Source organism: Magnusiomyces paraingens, assembly GCF_902498895.1.
Source record: "Magnusiomyces paraingens strain CBS 517.90 genome assembly, contig: contig1, whole genome shotgun sequence".
NCBI lineage: Eukaryota > Fungi > Ascomycota > Dipodascomycetes > Dipodascales > Dipodascaceae > Magnusiomyces > Magnusiomyces paraingens.
This window is the reverse complement of record NW_022474067.1, coordinates 3,256,790-3,269,892: the sequence shown is the minus strand read 5'-3', so window position 1 is coordinate 3,269,892 and position 13,103 is coordinate 3,256,790. Positions and strand designations below refer to the sequence as shown.

Here is a 13,103-nt window from a genome sequence, read left to right as displayed (position 1 = left end):
AAAATAAAAATAAAAATTAAGCGAATGAAAAGTTGCACTCGAGCGGATTTTATGCAAGTGTAAAATCCGTCAGGAGAAGGAGGTTGATTTTAAGTTGGATTTTTATTTTTTATTTTTTTTTATTTTGATTTTTATTTTTTATTTCTCTCTCTTTTTTAAGTACTTTTGGAATATCAAGGCATAAACCCTTTTCTGGGGGGAACACTACATCACAGAAATGCGCTTTGTGCCACAAAAGACCAAATGCTTTGGATAATCTCAATACACAACATTCGCATCCTTTGCTCAGCGCCACTGTATCTAAAACTCTTCAGTCACACGACAAGATAAGGAAAGTCTTTAAAAGATAATTTTTTTTTTTTTTAGAAAAAAACACTAAACAAAATACTAAACAAAGGTTTAAAAAAAAATTTTATATAAAAAAAGAGAGAGAGAAAAAAAAAAGCATTGTAGATAATAGGGACTATTCATAACGATGATGAAATTAAAGCCTATTATGTGTGGGGATAGGGGATCAAAAGTGGAGATAAAATGTTTTTAATAATAAACATCACCATTTAACGACCAAAGTACTTATACTCAAAGGGTCTTAAAATATTAAATGCAACCAACGAAAACCCAAAAGCCAATTCAAAACCAATGTCACCACCATACTTGCCAATGGGTTTGGCCAAAGGACCAGTCCACCACACTTGGGCCATGCCCAGAGCCGTTCCAGCAGCACCGCAAGCAAAGGCAACACCTGCTGCAATTCCTGGAGGAAGTTTCTCTGGCTTCTCGTAGTCATCAGGATTGTAACCTTTGAAACCCTTTCTGTAAATAAAATGTTCTGAGATTGAAATGGCAGTATAAATGGCCAACCAATATCCAATAAGATTCATAAAGTTGTGCATCACACTCTCAAACTTGTAGTAGGCAGGAATGGCAATTGCAATGGCGACTCCAGTACCAACCATAGTCCAAATTGCACGAGGCACCTTTCTGAGCGACTCCCAGAATGTTTGGGCTGTAAGACCAAGCGAATAGAGGTTTGGAGTGTTATTAGAAACGGTAGAAAGTGCAAGAAGAACGACGCAGAACTGGCCAAAGCCATGGAGAGAATCTTCAACCAAAACCATAAAGAAAAGACCACCAATACTATTGGAATCATAAGCTTCGGCCCAGGCGGGGTTCTTTACAGTGCCCATAGCCATGGCAGCACCAAGAATCATGGCAATCATAAGGGGCGCATTGAGACCGCCGTAAACTGCAAAAAAGATTTTAGTGCGAGAAGTATTTTTAGGCTTGTAAGCCGTGTAATCGGACGCAAGCGAAGTCCAGCCTGTGGCAAAGCCATATACTGTAGCCCCGAACGACAGGACATTTCCCGCCGTGGTTTCACCGCCAACCATGGTGCCGTAAGTGAATTGTTTTGATTTACCCATGCGGATGGCCATAATAAGGAAAATAATAACATTGGGGATCCAAGACCATTTTTCAAACTGGTGTACAACGTGATAACCGAAAAAGGTAACAACAAAAGTGATTGCAGAGATAATCAAAACACCAGCCCATGGAGGAAGAGCACCATCATTGACAGTGTGCAAAAGCTGGGCAGAGACAATCGTGTTGACGGCGGTCCAGCCAACACAGGCAACAAGGTTGATAAAGGCAGGGACTTTGACGGTATAAGCACCAAACCAGAAACGAGAAAGAACCATTTGACGAAGACCAAAGTAGGGGCCAAAAGTGGAGAAAAAGGCTACGGGAAGAGTACCAAGAAGGTTGAAGAAGACAATGGTCAAAAAAGCAGACCAGAAATCCAAACCAAAGACGGTGATACCAAGACATCCAAGGGAAACAGTTGCAACAACCATGTTACAACCAAAAAACATACTGGCGGTGTTCCACATGGACACATCTGTTTGTTCTTCTTCAGGGATACGTTCGATACCTCTGATTTCTGCATTCAGCTTGTTCATCATCTTGTTGAACTTGCCCGAGAAGCCTGTGGCTGGGGCTTCATTTGGATCAATGTCTCCAACATCGTAGGATCGAACTGAGACGTTTGACTCCTTGACGGGGTACTCTGAATAGACTGCGGTTTTTTCCAAGTCGTTATTCATAGTGTTTGTGTAGATTTATATAAACAAGTCTATTAAAAAAAAATTAAAGATAGAACTAGTTTTTTTTTTTTTAAGGTGATAGATATGATAATGAATATAGAGAAGTAAGAATATAGAGTAGAATAGAATTAAAAACAAAAAAAGAATCGATCAGCAAGGATTCTTCTTGGTATTTATATTTTAACTCTACCGATCTAAAGGATTGGCATTTTGGCCAATGATGCTATTGATTTATGCCAATGTTATTAAAGGTCTTATCTTTGGCTATGTATATATCATTTTGAGTTTAGATAAAAGTATTCATTTGAAAAATAAAAGAATAATTTCTTGTCATTGAATTTTTTTTTTTTTTTCTTTTCTTCTGTCAACACTACGTTACTAAAACAGTGCCAAGCCCGATAACACGGCCGCGGAGGGGCCAAACTTTGTGGAGGAGAAGAAGGTGGATAAAAAAAAAAAAAACTAAAAGAGCAAGTAAAATATTAAGAAGAAAAATTATGGGAAAAAAAAAAGTTTTATGGCAGGAAGATGTCATGAAATATGGGAGAGATCATTTAGTTTTTTATAATTAAATAAGGTGTTAATTAAAAAAAAAATAAAAAAAATCCCTAGTTGGTGATACTTTGGGCAAGCAAAACTAAGGAGGTGGGGTTTTTTCTTTCTTTTTTTGTTTTTTTTCTCTTTTGAAGATTTATCCACTTTGTAGTTTGAATCTTGAAAAAATCGGAATAAAGCACTTTTTTAACTATTGAAGAAACTTTTTTATACAAATGCAAAGTATCTTTTCCTTATTCATAGCCCTTTTTACTAAAGTCCGTCAAATTTTGGTGTCATCATACATATTTAATTGTAAGTAATTACTTACTTGTACACATACATCACAGTTTGTATCTTTACGTTATCACTTTTGTAATTTCTTTTTTGGTTTTTTTATGTTTTTAATGTGAATGTTACATACAAAGTTTGTAAATGGATTTTAAAGTGGTGGTGGACAACTGCGTTATCATAAAGCACCTAAACTCGGATAACCCGACGGCCTAAAAAAAAAAAGAAAAAAGAAAAAATTTTAAATAACCAAATAAATAAATAAAAATAATGATTTAACCGTGGGAAAATGGCTTTCATCATTATATACCAACTATACTATATAAACAATTTGGCCAAGTGAAAAATTTCATGATCTAAGACTTTAAACCAACATTTTCAAATGAAATTAAACCAATTAAAAAAAAAAAATTAATAATGATAATGATAAAAAGCTCTTCTCCGAGTGAATCTTTTATTAATGTAGATGAAATAAAAAATAATTGAATTTGTTTTTTTAAATATCAAGAAACTTAATACTATATCGTTTCAATTGGACATTGGATAAAACTAGGCCAATACTATTGACCACTTTGCTCATAAATATAATCATTATTATTATTATTATTATTATTATTATTATTATTATTATACACTATTATACAAATAAATATATAAAAGAAAAGAAAATACAAAAAATTTAGAAACCAATTGCAAATTTAAAGACTAAAGCGCATACTCCGATCCAGATCGACGCATGAGTCATGTCAACTTTCCAGGTTACTACTGCTGCTCCATTACTGTAAACAATACTTGTTCCTGTAGACGATGAACTTCCTGTGGTTGTACTAGACCCGGTTGCCGTACCGTCGTACCCCGGATAGAGCCACGGCTTGTAGGATCCATCGTCTCCGGGGTAAAGCCATGGCTTGTATGAGCCATCGTCATAGGTAACTGGATCTGGACTTGGGACTGGGATGGGTGCAGGAGCTGGAATGGCCGCGGTAAAGACAGCCATGCCCATGAGAATTAGTAAAGTTGTTGCATGCATTTCTTTTATAAAAGAAAAATTATAACCAAATATAGAATATTGCTTGTTACAATAATTAAATAAAAATAAAAATAAAAAAAGAGATCGTTAAGAGACTTGTATTGATTTTTTTTTACTTTTTTTTTAACAAATTAATCTTTTGTAATTAAGATAATTAAGATAATTAAGACCGAGTATTAAAAAAAAAAAAAAAAGAGCTGGCGTGAAAGTAAGAAGAAAGGAAAAAGGAAAGAAAAGCACTAAACTTCCAATTTATAGGACTTTGATTTTAATACACTTGAACTTTTCTAGCTTGTCAAAAAGTCCATCAATAAAGGAGTCCTTTTGCTTGTTTTTTTGAAACATAAAAATTTGATTATTACAGTCAATTGACTATTGGTGATTTAAAAAAAAAAAAAAAGAGGTTTAGGGCTTTTTTCAACTTGTTGAAAAACTCATCATTAGAAATTCGATATTTCAAATTGTATACTGTGATTTAATATACCATATACTATAAATTTTTGAATAAAATTATAGAGAAAGATATTTTGAATCGGTTAAAAATGCACTTTGACAATATATCACTGTAAATGCCACGAACCCTGGAATATTTTAAGATCCGGTTTTCCCTCTCCAGATATTATTTAAAACCTAAGTTCTACTTTAAAAAAGAGTTTAAAAGCAAAAAAAATATAAAAATAAAAATAAAAGTTTCTATTCAAACTTTTAATTGAAAATCCCAATAATCTGGTTGGATATCGTGTTTAGTTCTGGGATATCCAGCCTTGCAGTTCAAATGTTGGAATTTATTTTTTTTTTTTTTTTTTTCCCTCTCTTTACCAGTCCTCACAGTAAAACTTCCCCACATCTTTATAGTGAATGGGGGTTCTCCGTAAAATTAAAAAAAAAAAAAAAGTTTATTTTGGTTATTTTTTTTTTTGTTATGATACCTATTTAGGAGTTTTATGTCCGACCTCAACTGTCACCTTCTTCTTTTTTCTCTACGGACCAAGCCGCGGAACATCCGAAATGCCGTAGCAATTTATGGTAGTCGTTTTGACTCAAGTAGAGGGAAGGAAGAACAACATTGAAAGGGGGTTACCTTATCATCATTATCATTATCGTTATCGATAACAGAAAACAATAGGAACTATATAGAATTGAGTTTTGATTTTTAGAATTAATTGACTCCAAAGAAGAAAAGAAAAAAAAAAGAATATTTGGTGAGCAATTTGTAAAACATAAAATAGAAATATATAATATGAAATAATGAGTGGAAAGAAATAGGTAACTAGAACGAGTTTAAGAAATAGCAAAACGGCTGTCATAAAAAGTCCATTTGTATTTTAATTTTTTTTTTTTTAACAAAACGAACTTATTTCCAGTGAAAAGTTTCTAGATCAAAATAATATTCCTTTTATTTTTTTTTAAAAAAAAATAAAACAGCTTTCCCATAGAGCAGCCGTTCAGATGGGGTCTTCCAAGAGCCAGTTGAAAATAACGGTTGACGATTCCAAAAGTAGTTTGTGCCAAAATTTCATAAAACACACTGGGAGGGGTTTTTTTTTTTTTTTTTTTTTTCATTTCTCACAAATGCTTCCAGCCAATAAAAATGTGAGTAGTTGGAGGGTTCCCCGCGGGACTTCCGACCAAAAAAAAAAAAATATCACTTTAGACTTAGTTTAGTATAACTACACGAAGCGGAAAAAAAAAAAAAAATAAAATTGTAGCCCTCCAATATGTGTGGATGCTAAAATAAAAAAAAAAAAATCTAGTTTGTGCAGCAACGCATGCATACACAATACCGAAATTAAACCAAAGTGAAAAAAAAAAAAAAAAGAAATAAAAAAATAAAAAATATACGTTAACTCCACCATTCCGACGGGTTGACCGAAAAATACCCCAGAACAAGATGTCAAGGTGAATTGAGTTTTCTTTGAAAATAAATAGAGACCAAATTTCTATTCATTCTCAAATTTTTTTTTCTTAATTCAATTCATCATCAATTCAATTCTATTTATCTTTCTCAATCATCAATTCAATCTAAAGAATAAAAATAAAGAAAAAAAGAAAAAAAGAAAAACAAAATGTCTATGGATCTTGAAAAGAATACCCTCTACGAGGTTTCCAAAGAAATTTCAGAAGAGTCTTCAATTGACCAATCCTCTGGATCTGTCGAAGAAACTCCTAAGACCTTTGTGGGCAAGTTCAATAAGTTCATGAACTCCATGAATGCCGAAGTTAGAGGCATTGAACGTATCCCTGAAGAAGAACAAACAGATGTGTCCATGTGGAACACCGCCAGTATGTTCTTTGGCTGTAACATGGTTGTTGCAACTGTTTCCCTTGGATGTCTTGGTATCACCGTCTTTGGTTTGGATTTCTGGTCTGCTTTCTTGACCATTGTCTTCTTTAACCTTCTTGGTACCCTTTCTGTTGCCTTTTTTTCCACTTTTGGCCCTCACTTTGGTCTCCGTCAAATGGTTCTTTCTCGTTTCTGGTTTGGTGCTTACACTGTCAAGATCCCCGCTTTCATTAACCTTGTTGCTTGTGTTGGTTGGACCGCTGTTAACACAATGGTATCTGCTCAACTTCTTCATACTGTCAATGATGGTTCTCTTCCTCCTTGGGCCGGTGTTTTGATTATTTCTCTCATTACCTTTGTCATTACATTTTTCGGTTATCACGTTGTTCACCAATTTGAGAAATGGTCTTGGATCCCCAATGTTATTATTTTCCTCATCATGGCCATTCGCATGGGCAAGTCTAAGCAATTCACTTATGGAACCATGGTTGGTGGTGAGACTACTGCTGGTAATGTTCTTTCCTTTGGTGCTACCGTCTATGGCTTTGCAACTGGTTGGACTTCTCTTGCTTCTGATTACACAGCCTACAAGCCCAAGGGTACTTCAAGAGTTAAGATTTTCCTTTCTGTTTATGGTGGTCTCAACTTCCCTCTTATGATTGCTATGATCCTTGGTGCTGCCATGGCTATGGGTACTGTTAAGAACCCCGCCTGGGCCGAAGCTTATGATACCAACAGTATTGGTGGTCTTTTCTTCATGGTTCTGGTTGATGATTCTCTTCACGGCTTTGGCCAGTTCTGTGTTGTCCTTCTTGCACTTTCTACCGTCTCCAATAACACACCCAACCTTTATTCACTTGGTCTCACTGCTCAAACTTTCTGGGAATCTCTCAGAAAGGTCCCCCGTGCTATTTGGACTCTTGCCGGTACTGGTGTTTCTATTGCCATTGCCATTCCTGCCTACTACGTCTTTGACAGTGTTATGCATAACTTTATGAATCTTATTGGATACTGGTTGGCGATCTACACTGCCATTGCCATCTCAGAACACTTCATCTACAGAAAGGGATTCAAGGGCTACAACCCTGATGACTTTGAAGACGCCAAGAAACTTCCTCCTGGTATTGCTGCTGGTATTGCCTTTGCTTGCGGTGCCGCCGGTACTTGCTTGGGTATGGCTCAAGTTTGGTGGACCGGACCTCTTGCTAAGCCCATTGGCAAGTTTGGTGGTGATATTGGCTTTGAGCTTGCCTTTGGCTTTGCATTTGTTGCATTCAACATCTTGAGACCCTTTGAGCTCAAGTACTTTGGCCGATAAATGGTCATCACAAAGATTTGTTTTTGTTTTTTTCTCTTTAAAAGTTGCATTGTTGTTTTTCCCTTAAAAGTTTTGTATTATTCTATAGTTCTATATTGAATTGATTGTTTTATTTATTAAAAATCTATGATTCTTCAAATCATTTACATGTTGACCAATTCTTTAAATGTCAATTAGATTCTATAACTTTTACTCAAAGATAAACTAAAAGTAAACTGAATATTTTATTGGTCCAAATATTATCTATTACTAAACATTTAAATTTTTTTTTTACAAAAAGAATTAATAATTCTCTATCTTTAAAACATTATAACAAATTTACAAAAAATAAAAAAAAATAAAAAAAAAAATTTATTTTAGTTCTACATTAATGCATCTCAACACAGTGATAATCTATACACACCTTTCCGATTATTATCGTCAAAAGGGGTTTGTTTTTTTATTATTTCGGATAAAATACTCAAAACTAGTTATTATTATTATTAATATTATTATTATTTTTTTAATTTATATTGATTTAAATTTTTTTTTTTTTTAATCAAAGGAAAACAGTATTATTATCATATTAAAATTTGTCAACAAAATCATGGGCCATTTGAATAATTGTTTTCTGTTTATTTTTTTTAGGGGGAACTCTTTTGGTTGTTGCTATTTTATTTATATAATTGTTAAAGGCAGCAAATAATTTCTCACCAGTAAGCATGTAGTAATTTTGACCTCGTATTTTCTTTGTCATAAATGACTAATTCGATTTTTTTTATTTATCAAAAACAAAGGCGTTCAGTGCATAGGGAATTTTGTTGTGATAAATAAATAAAAACATATACTACATTATTATCATACAAAACCTTAATCAACCTATTGATACTTTGATTCCTTAATTCCAAATAGAAATTGATAATACTTGTAATTCTATTCGTCAGGAATTTAGTTTTTATTTCAGTTTTATTTTCCTTTTTTTTTTTTCAAGAATAAAGGAGTATTTTGAAAGTTTAATTCGTGAGATTCTAAGATTAAGGTAATTAAACGACAAGTTAAAGTTATCATGATAACAATGTGACCCATGACAGATATACAGATATACAGATATACAGATATACAGATATACAGATATTCAGATATTCAGATATACAGATATACAGATATACAGATATAAACATATATACTACTAGTATACTTTAATACCTTCAAAGAAGTATTTTAGTCAATTAGCAACCTTTTCCCATTTTAAACGCAAGACATCGAATTTAACTGTTTGCTTTTTAAATGCCAGGCAATCCTGAGCCGGTCAAAAAAACAAAAAAACAAAAGGGGGGTGGTGGCGAAAATGAATAAAAAGAGGGGCCAAAGAAAGATTGAAATGAATCTGTAACCGATTGGTTTTTTTTTTTTTTTCTTTTCTTTTCTTTTCAAAAAGTTCAAATAAGGAAACAAGTCTTGGTGCTAAAGTGGCTGCTAGTAATACTGTTGCGTCCACCGGGTCATCCGTCTTCTTAAAAAGTTCTTGAAGAAGATCGGTACAGTATTCACTCATGCAGGTGTTGAAAAGAGAATTCATTAAAATATTACCATTAGGAGAGCCAAGAATTGCTGCTGTGTGTGGCTGCACACATACACTTTACACTTTACACTTCCACGCACAATTACTTACAAGAACAGACTGGCCTCCTTGTTCGTGTATACACACTACATTATACCACTACTAACACCAAACTAGGAAATGGCGAACTAAAAAAAAAAAACGGAGCAGCCACCGGGGTTGTTCTGCTCGTTGCAGCTGCAAATGGATATTCCGCCGGAGTGTCCGTGAGACACTGTGCTGTAAATACTCAAATTTTCTTTTACAAAACCAAACAAAATCAAAACCCATACCGGTAAACCCTCGCTAACCCCGCAGAACCATCAACCCTTGAGCCAACAGGCACTCTAATGTTAAAGAAAACAAGGATATATAACTAGGTTGTTTCCACAATGATTTCAGAACTTTTTTTTTATTCTTCTCAATTCATCATCATCATCATTATTCAATCATTCAAACATTCAAACATTCAATCATTCTCTACTTTATATTCTATTAATCAATCAATATACATTCGACAGGTCTAGTAAAGTAAAGCAAAAAATAAAAAAAAAATAGAAAATTACAATGGCTCTTGATCTTGAAAAGAACTCAATCTACGAAATTTCCAAAGAAGCTTCGGAGACTTCTTACATTGACCAATCCTCTGGATCGGTCGAGGAAGCTCCCAAGACCTTTGTGGGCAAGTTCAATAAGTTCATGAACTCCATGAACGCCGAAGTTAGAGGCATTGAACGTATCCCTGAAGAAGAACAAACAGATGTGTCCATGTGGAACACCGCCAGTATGTTCTTTGGCTGTAACATGGTTGTTGCAACTGTTTCCCTTGGATGTCTTGGTATCACCGTCTTTGGTTTGGATTTCTGGTCTGCTTTCTTGACCATTGTCTTCTTTAACCTTCTTGGTACCCTTTCTGTTGCCTTTTTCTCCACTTTTGGCCCTCACTTTGGTCTCCGTCAAATGGTTCTTTCTCGCTTTTGGTTTGGTGCTTACACTGTCAAGATCCCCGCTTTCATTAACCTTGTTGCTTGTGTTGGTTGGACTGCTGTTAACACAATGGTATCTGCTCAACTTCTTCATACTGTCAATGATGGTTCTCTTCCTCCTTGGGCTGGTGTTTTGATTATTTCTCTCATTACCTTTGTCATTACATTTTTCGGTTATCACGTTGTTCACCAATTTGAGAAATGGTCTTGGATCCCCAATGTTATTATTTTCCTCATCATGGCCATTCGCATGGGCAAGTCTAAGCAATTCACTTACGGAACCATGGTTGGTGGCGAAACCACTGCCGGCAATGTTTTGTCTTTCGGCGCCACTGTCTATGGTTTTGCAACTGGTTGGACTTCTCTTGCTTCTGATTACACAGCCTACAAACCCAAGAATACCTCTCGTATCAAAATCTTCCTTTCTGTTTATGGTGGTCTCAACTTCCCTCTTATGATTGCTATGATCCTTGGTGCTGCCATGGCTATGGGTACTGTAAAGAACCCCGCCTGGGCCGAAGCTTATGATACCAACAGTATTGGTGGTCTTTTCTTCATGGTTCTGGTTGATGATTCTCTTCACGGCTTTGGCCAGTTCTGCGTCGTTCTTCTTGCACTTTCTACCGTTTCTAATAACACTCCAAACCTCTATTCACTTGGTCTTACAGCCCAAACATTCTGGGAGGGTCTTAGAAAGGTGCCTCGTGCTATTTGGACTCTTGCCGGTACTGGTGTTTCTATTGCCATTGCCATTCCTGCCTACTACGTCTTTGACAGTGTTATGCATAACTTTATGAATCTTATTGGATACTGGTTGGCCATCTACACCGCTATCTCAATCTCTGAGCATTTCATCTACAGAAAGGGATTCAAGGGCTACAACCCTGATGACTTTGACGACGCCAAGAAACTTCCTCCTGGTATTGCTGCTGGTATTGCCTTTGCTTGCGGTGCCGCCGGTACTTGCTTGGGTATGGCTCAAGTTTGGTGGACCGGACCTCTTGCTAAGCCCATTGGCAAGTTTGGTGGTGACATTGGCTTTGAGCTTGCCTTTGGCTTTGCATTTGTTGCATTCAACATCTTGAGACCCTTTGAGCTCAAGTATTTTGGCCGATAAGTTATATATAGCTTTCATATTTTGTTTTTTTTTGTTATCTCTAAAAGTTTAGTTGTTTTTGTTGGTTTTTTAATAGATTTTGTTTCTTTTTATAAAAATTTTGATATTTCATAATTTTGTTTTCAGTTTTCAAATGAATCTAACACTTCCGTACACTCTATATCCTTAGCATTATCAATACTAAGCTAGTCAAAGAAATCACGATATTTAAAATAGGGTTCTCAAACTCTTGAATTTGTTGTTTATTTTTGGTTTTGTTGCCATCATGTAATAAGACCATTGTTATGCATCGTGATTCACAATCTATCATAATATGTAGAATAAACCTGGTATCATTAATATCATCTTTTATATATCCATTTCCCCCCATTCAAAAATTTGTTTATGTTACTGATAAATCTGTTAAAATAAAAAAAAGGTATAGTTTAAATGAGAATCTGAAAGATTCCTAGTGAATATGCAGAAAATATCATTGAAACATCGTCACCTCGAATTGGTCCAATAAACAGAGAGGCAAAATAGATTATGATAAAGATAGTTTTGGCCACCACAATGCACACCACTTTAAATATAGCTATCAACTGTTGAATCGAGATATAGGGGTATAATATATATTATAATTACCTATATAGGCAATAAGAATAATTGGAATCGAAGTTAGGTATTTTCTTGTTTTTACTCCAGTCTTATTTTCTTTTGTTTTTGAAACCAATATACATGTGGCTAAGTATATAGATTAGAACTGAGTAGCTATATCGATTAACCGAGAAAGAAGCATTCTTCCTTTTTCAAATATTTGTTATTTAGTAACTGAATGAGCTTTGTTGCAACCGAATTATCACAAAAATTTTAAAAAAATTAAATATTCCACACAGTTGGATACCCTATTTTAAAAGGATCCTAGAATACCAGCTTTGAATAGGTTAACTAAGTTTTAAATTTTAACAAAATCCGAGTATCTTTTTTTGCTGAAATCCAGTATTTATCAAAATTAATCTTAATATGAACTTAGCAGTGGGATAGATGGACACACTAATATACTAAGAAATAGAAATTCTCATTTTTGGACATTGGGTGGGTATTACCGAATGGCACCCTCCGGTACCTATCACAAAAGCATTTAGTCCCAAGAAATGAAGAATTTTTTAAAGAGCTGATCAAATAATTGTAGAACATATCGATTGCTTAGGCCGTATCAATTTTGTTTCTATCTCTATAATCCATTGCCATTAGCGGGTATTTTCGTTAAAATCAATAATTTAATAATGATTCAAATATCAAATAGTGCTCAATAGCACCATTAAAAAGTAAGAAAAAAAACAGAACAAAACAAAACTAAACAAAACTAAACTAAACCGGCATCTCGAACATTCAAGTGAATTCGAAAATGAACTTTAAAGTTGCAAATGCCCTTTTGTTGCTCCTCGTGGCAAAGCCGCTCAGAACTACGCATCAAAATAACCGTGCACACGTGAGTTAAACAATGTGCAAATGAGCCAAAACTTTAACTTAAATATTTTATTTTATTTTGTCATTTTTATTTTGTTTCATTTTCCAAATATACCACCCATTTGGGAACAAATTTTATCACATTGACAAAATTTCCAGACTTTTGGACACCTTCTTTTCTAAGATTTCCAAATTTGCTTCTTCAAGAAAAAAAAAGAAAAAAAAAAAGCTCCGTACCTTTTTTTGAGTTCCTAGATCGTGGATCTAAATTCGAAAATATTTTTAAGTCATTAATAAATAACACATGGTCGGATACTATTACTATAGTTTTGTCAACCATCCATCTTTTTTTTTTCAAAAAAATCCAGATCCCAGATAGTTTTACCATTCATGAATTTTAAAAAGAAAAG

At 34.4% G+C, this 13,103-nt stretch overlaps 4 protein-coding genes across 4 annotated transcripts; 2 read left to right on the top strand and 2 right to left on the bottom strand.

Annotated features, from left to right (window-relative positions):
• Positions 1 to 557: 557 nt before the first annotated feature.
• On the bottom strand, positions 558 to 2,105 carry SAPINGB_P000965 (uncharacterized protein; the record flags this gene model as incomplete). The annotated part of the gene is made up of 1 exon (XM_031995688.1): positions 558 to 2,105. One exon carries the CDS (start codon positions 2,103 to 2,105, stop codon positions 558 to 560), a length of 1,548 nt encoding a protein of 515 aa, XP_031851579.1.
• A 1,504-nt stretch (positions 2,106 to 3,609) lies between these two features.
• SAPINGB_P000964 (uncharacterized protein) lies at positions 3,610 to 3,960 on the bottom strand (the record flags this gene model as incomplete). The annotated part of the gene is made up of 1 exon (XM_031995687.1): positions 3,610 to 3,960. The coding sequence occupies one exon, from the start codon at positions 3,958 to 3,960 to the stop codon at positions 3,610 to 3,612; it is 351 nt and encodes a 116-aa protein (XP_031851578.1).
• A 2,066-nt stretch (positions 3,961 to 6,026) lies between these two features.
• SAPINGB_P000963 (uncharacterized protein) lies at positions 6,027 to 7,562 on the top strand (the record flags this gene model as incomplete). The annotated part of the gene is made up of 1 exon (XM_031995686.1): positions 6,027 to 7,562. One exon carries the CDS (start codon positions 6,027 to 6,029, stop codon positions 7,560 to 7,562), a length of 1,536 nt encoding a protein of 511 aa, XP_031851577.1.
• Positions 7,563 to 9,708: 2,146 nt separating this feature from the next.
• On the top strand, positions 9,709 to 11,244 carry SAPINGB_P000962 (uncharacterized protein; the record flags this gene model as incomplete). The annotated part of the gene is made up of 1 exon (XM_031995685.1): positions 9,709 to 11,244. One exon carries the CDS (start codon positions 9,709 to 9,711, stop codon positions 11,242 to 11,244), a length of 1,536 nt encoding a protein of 511 aa, XP_031851576.1.
• Positions 11,245 to 13,103: the final 1,859 nt, after the last annotated feature.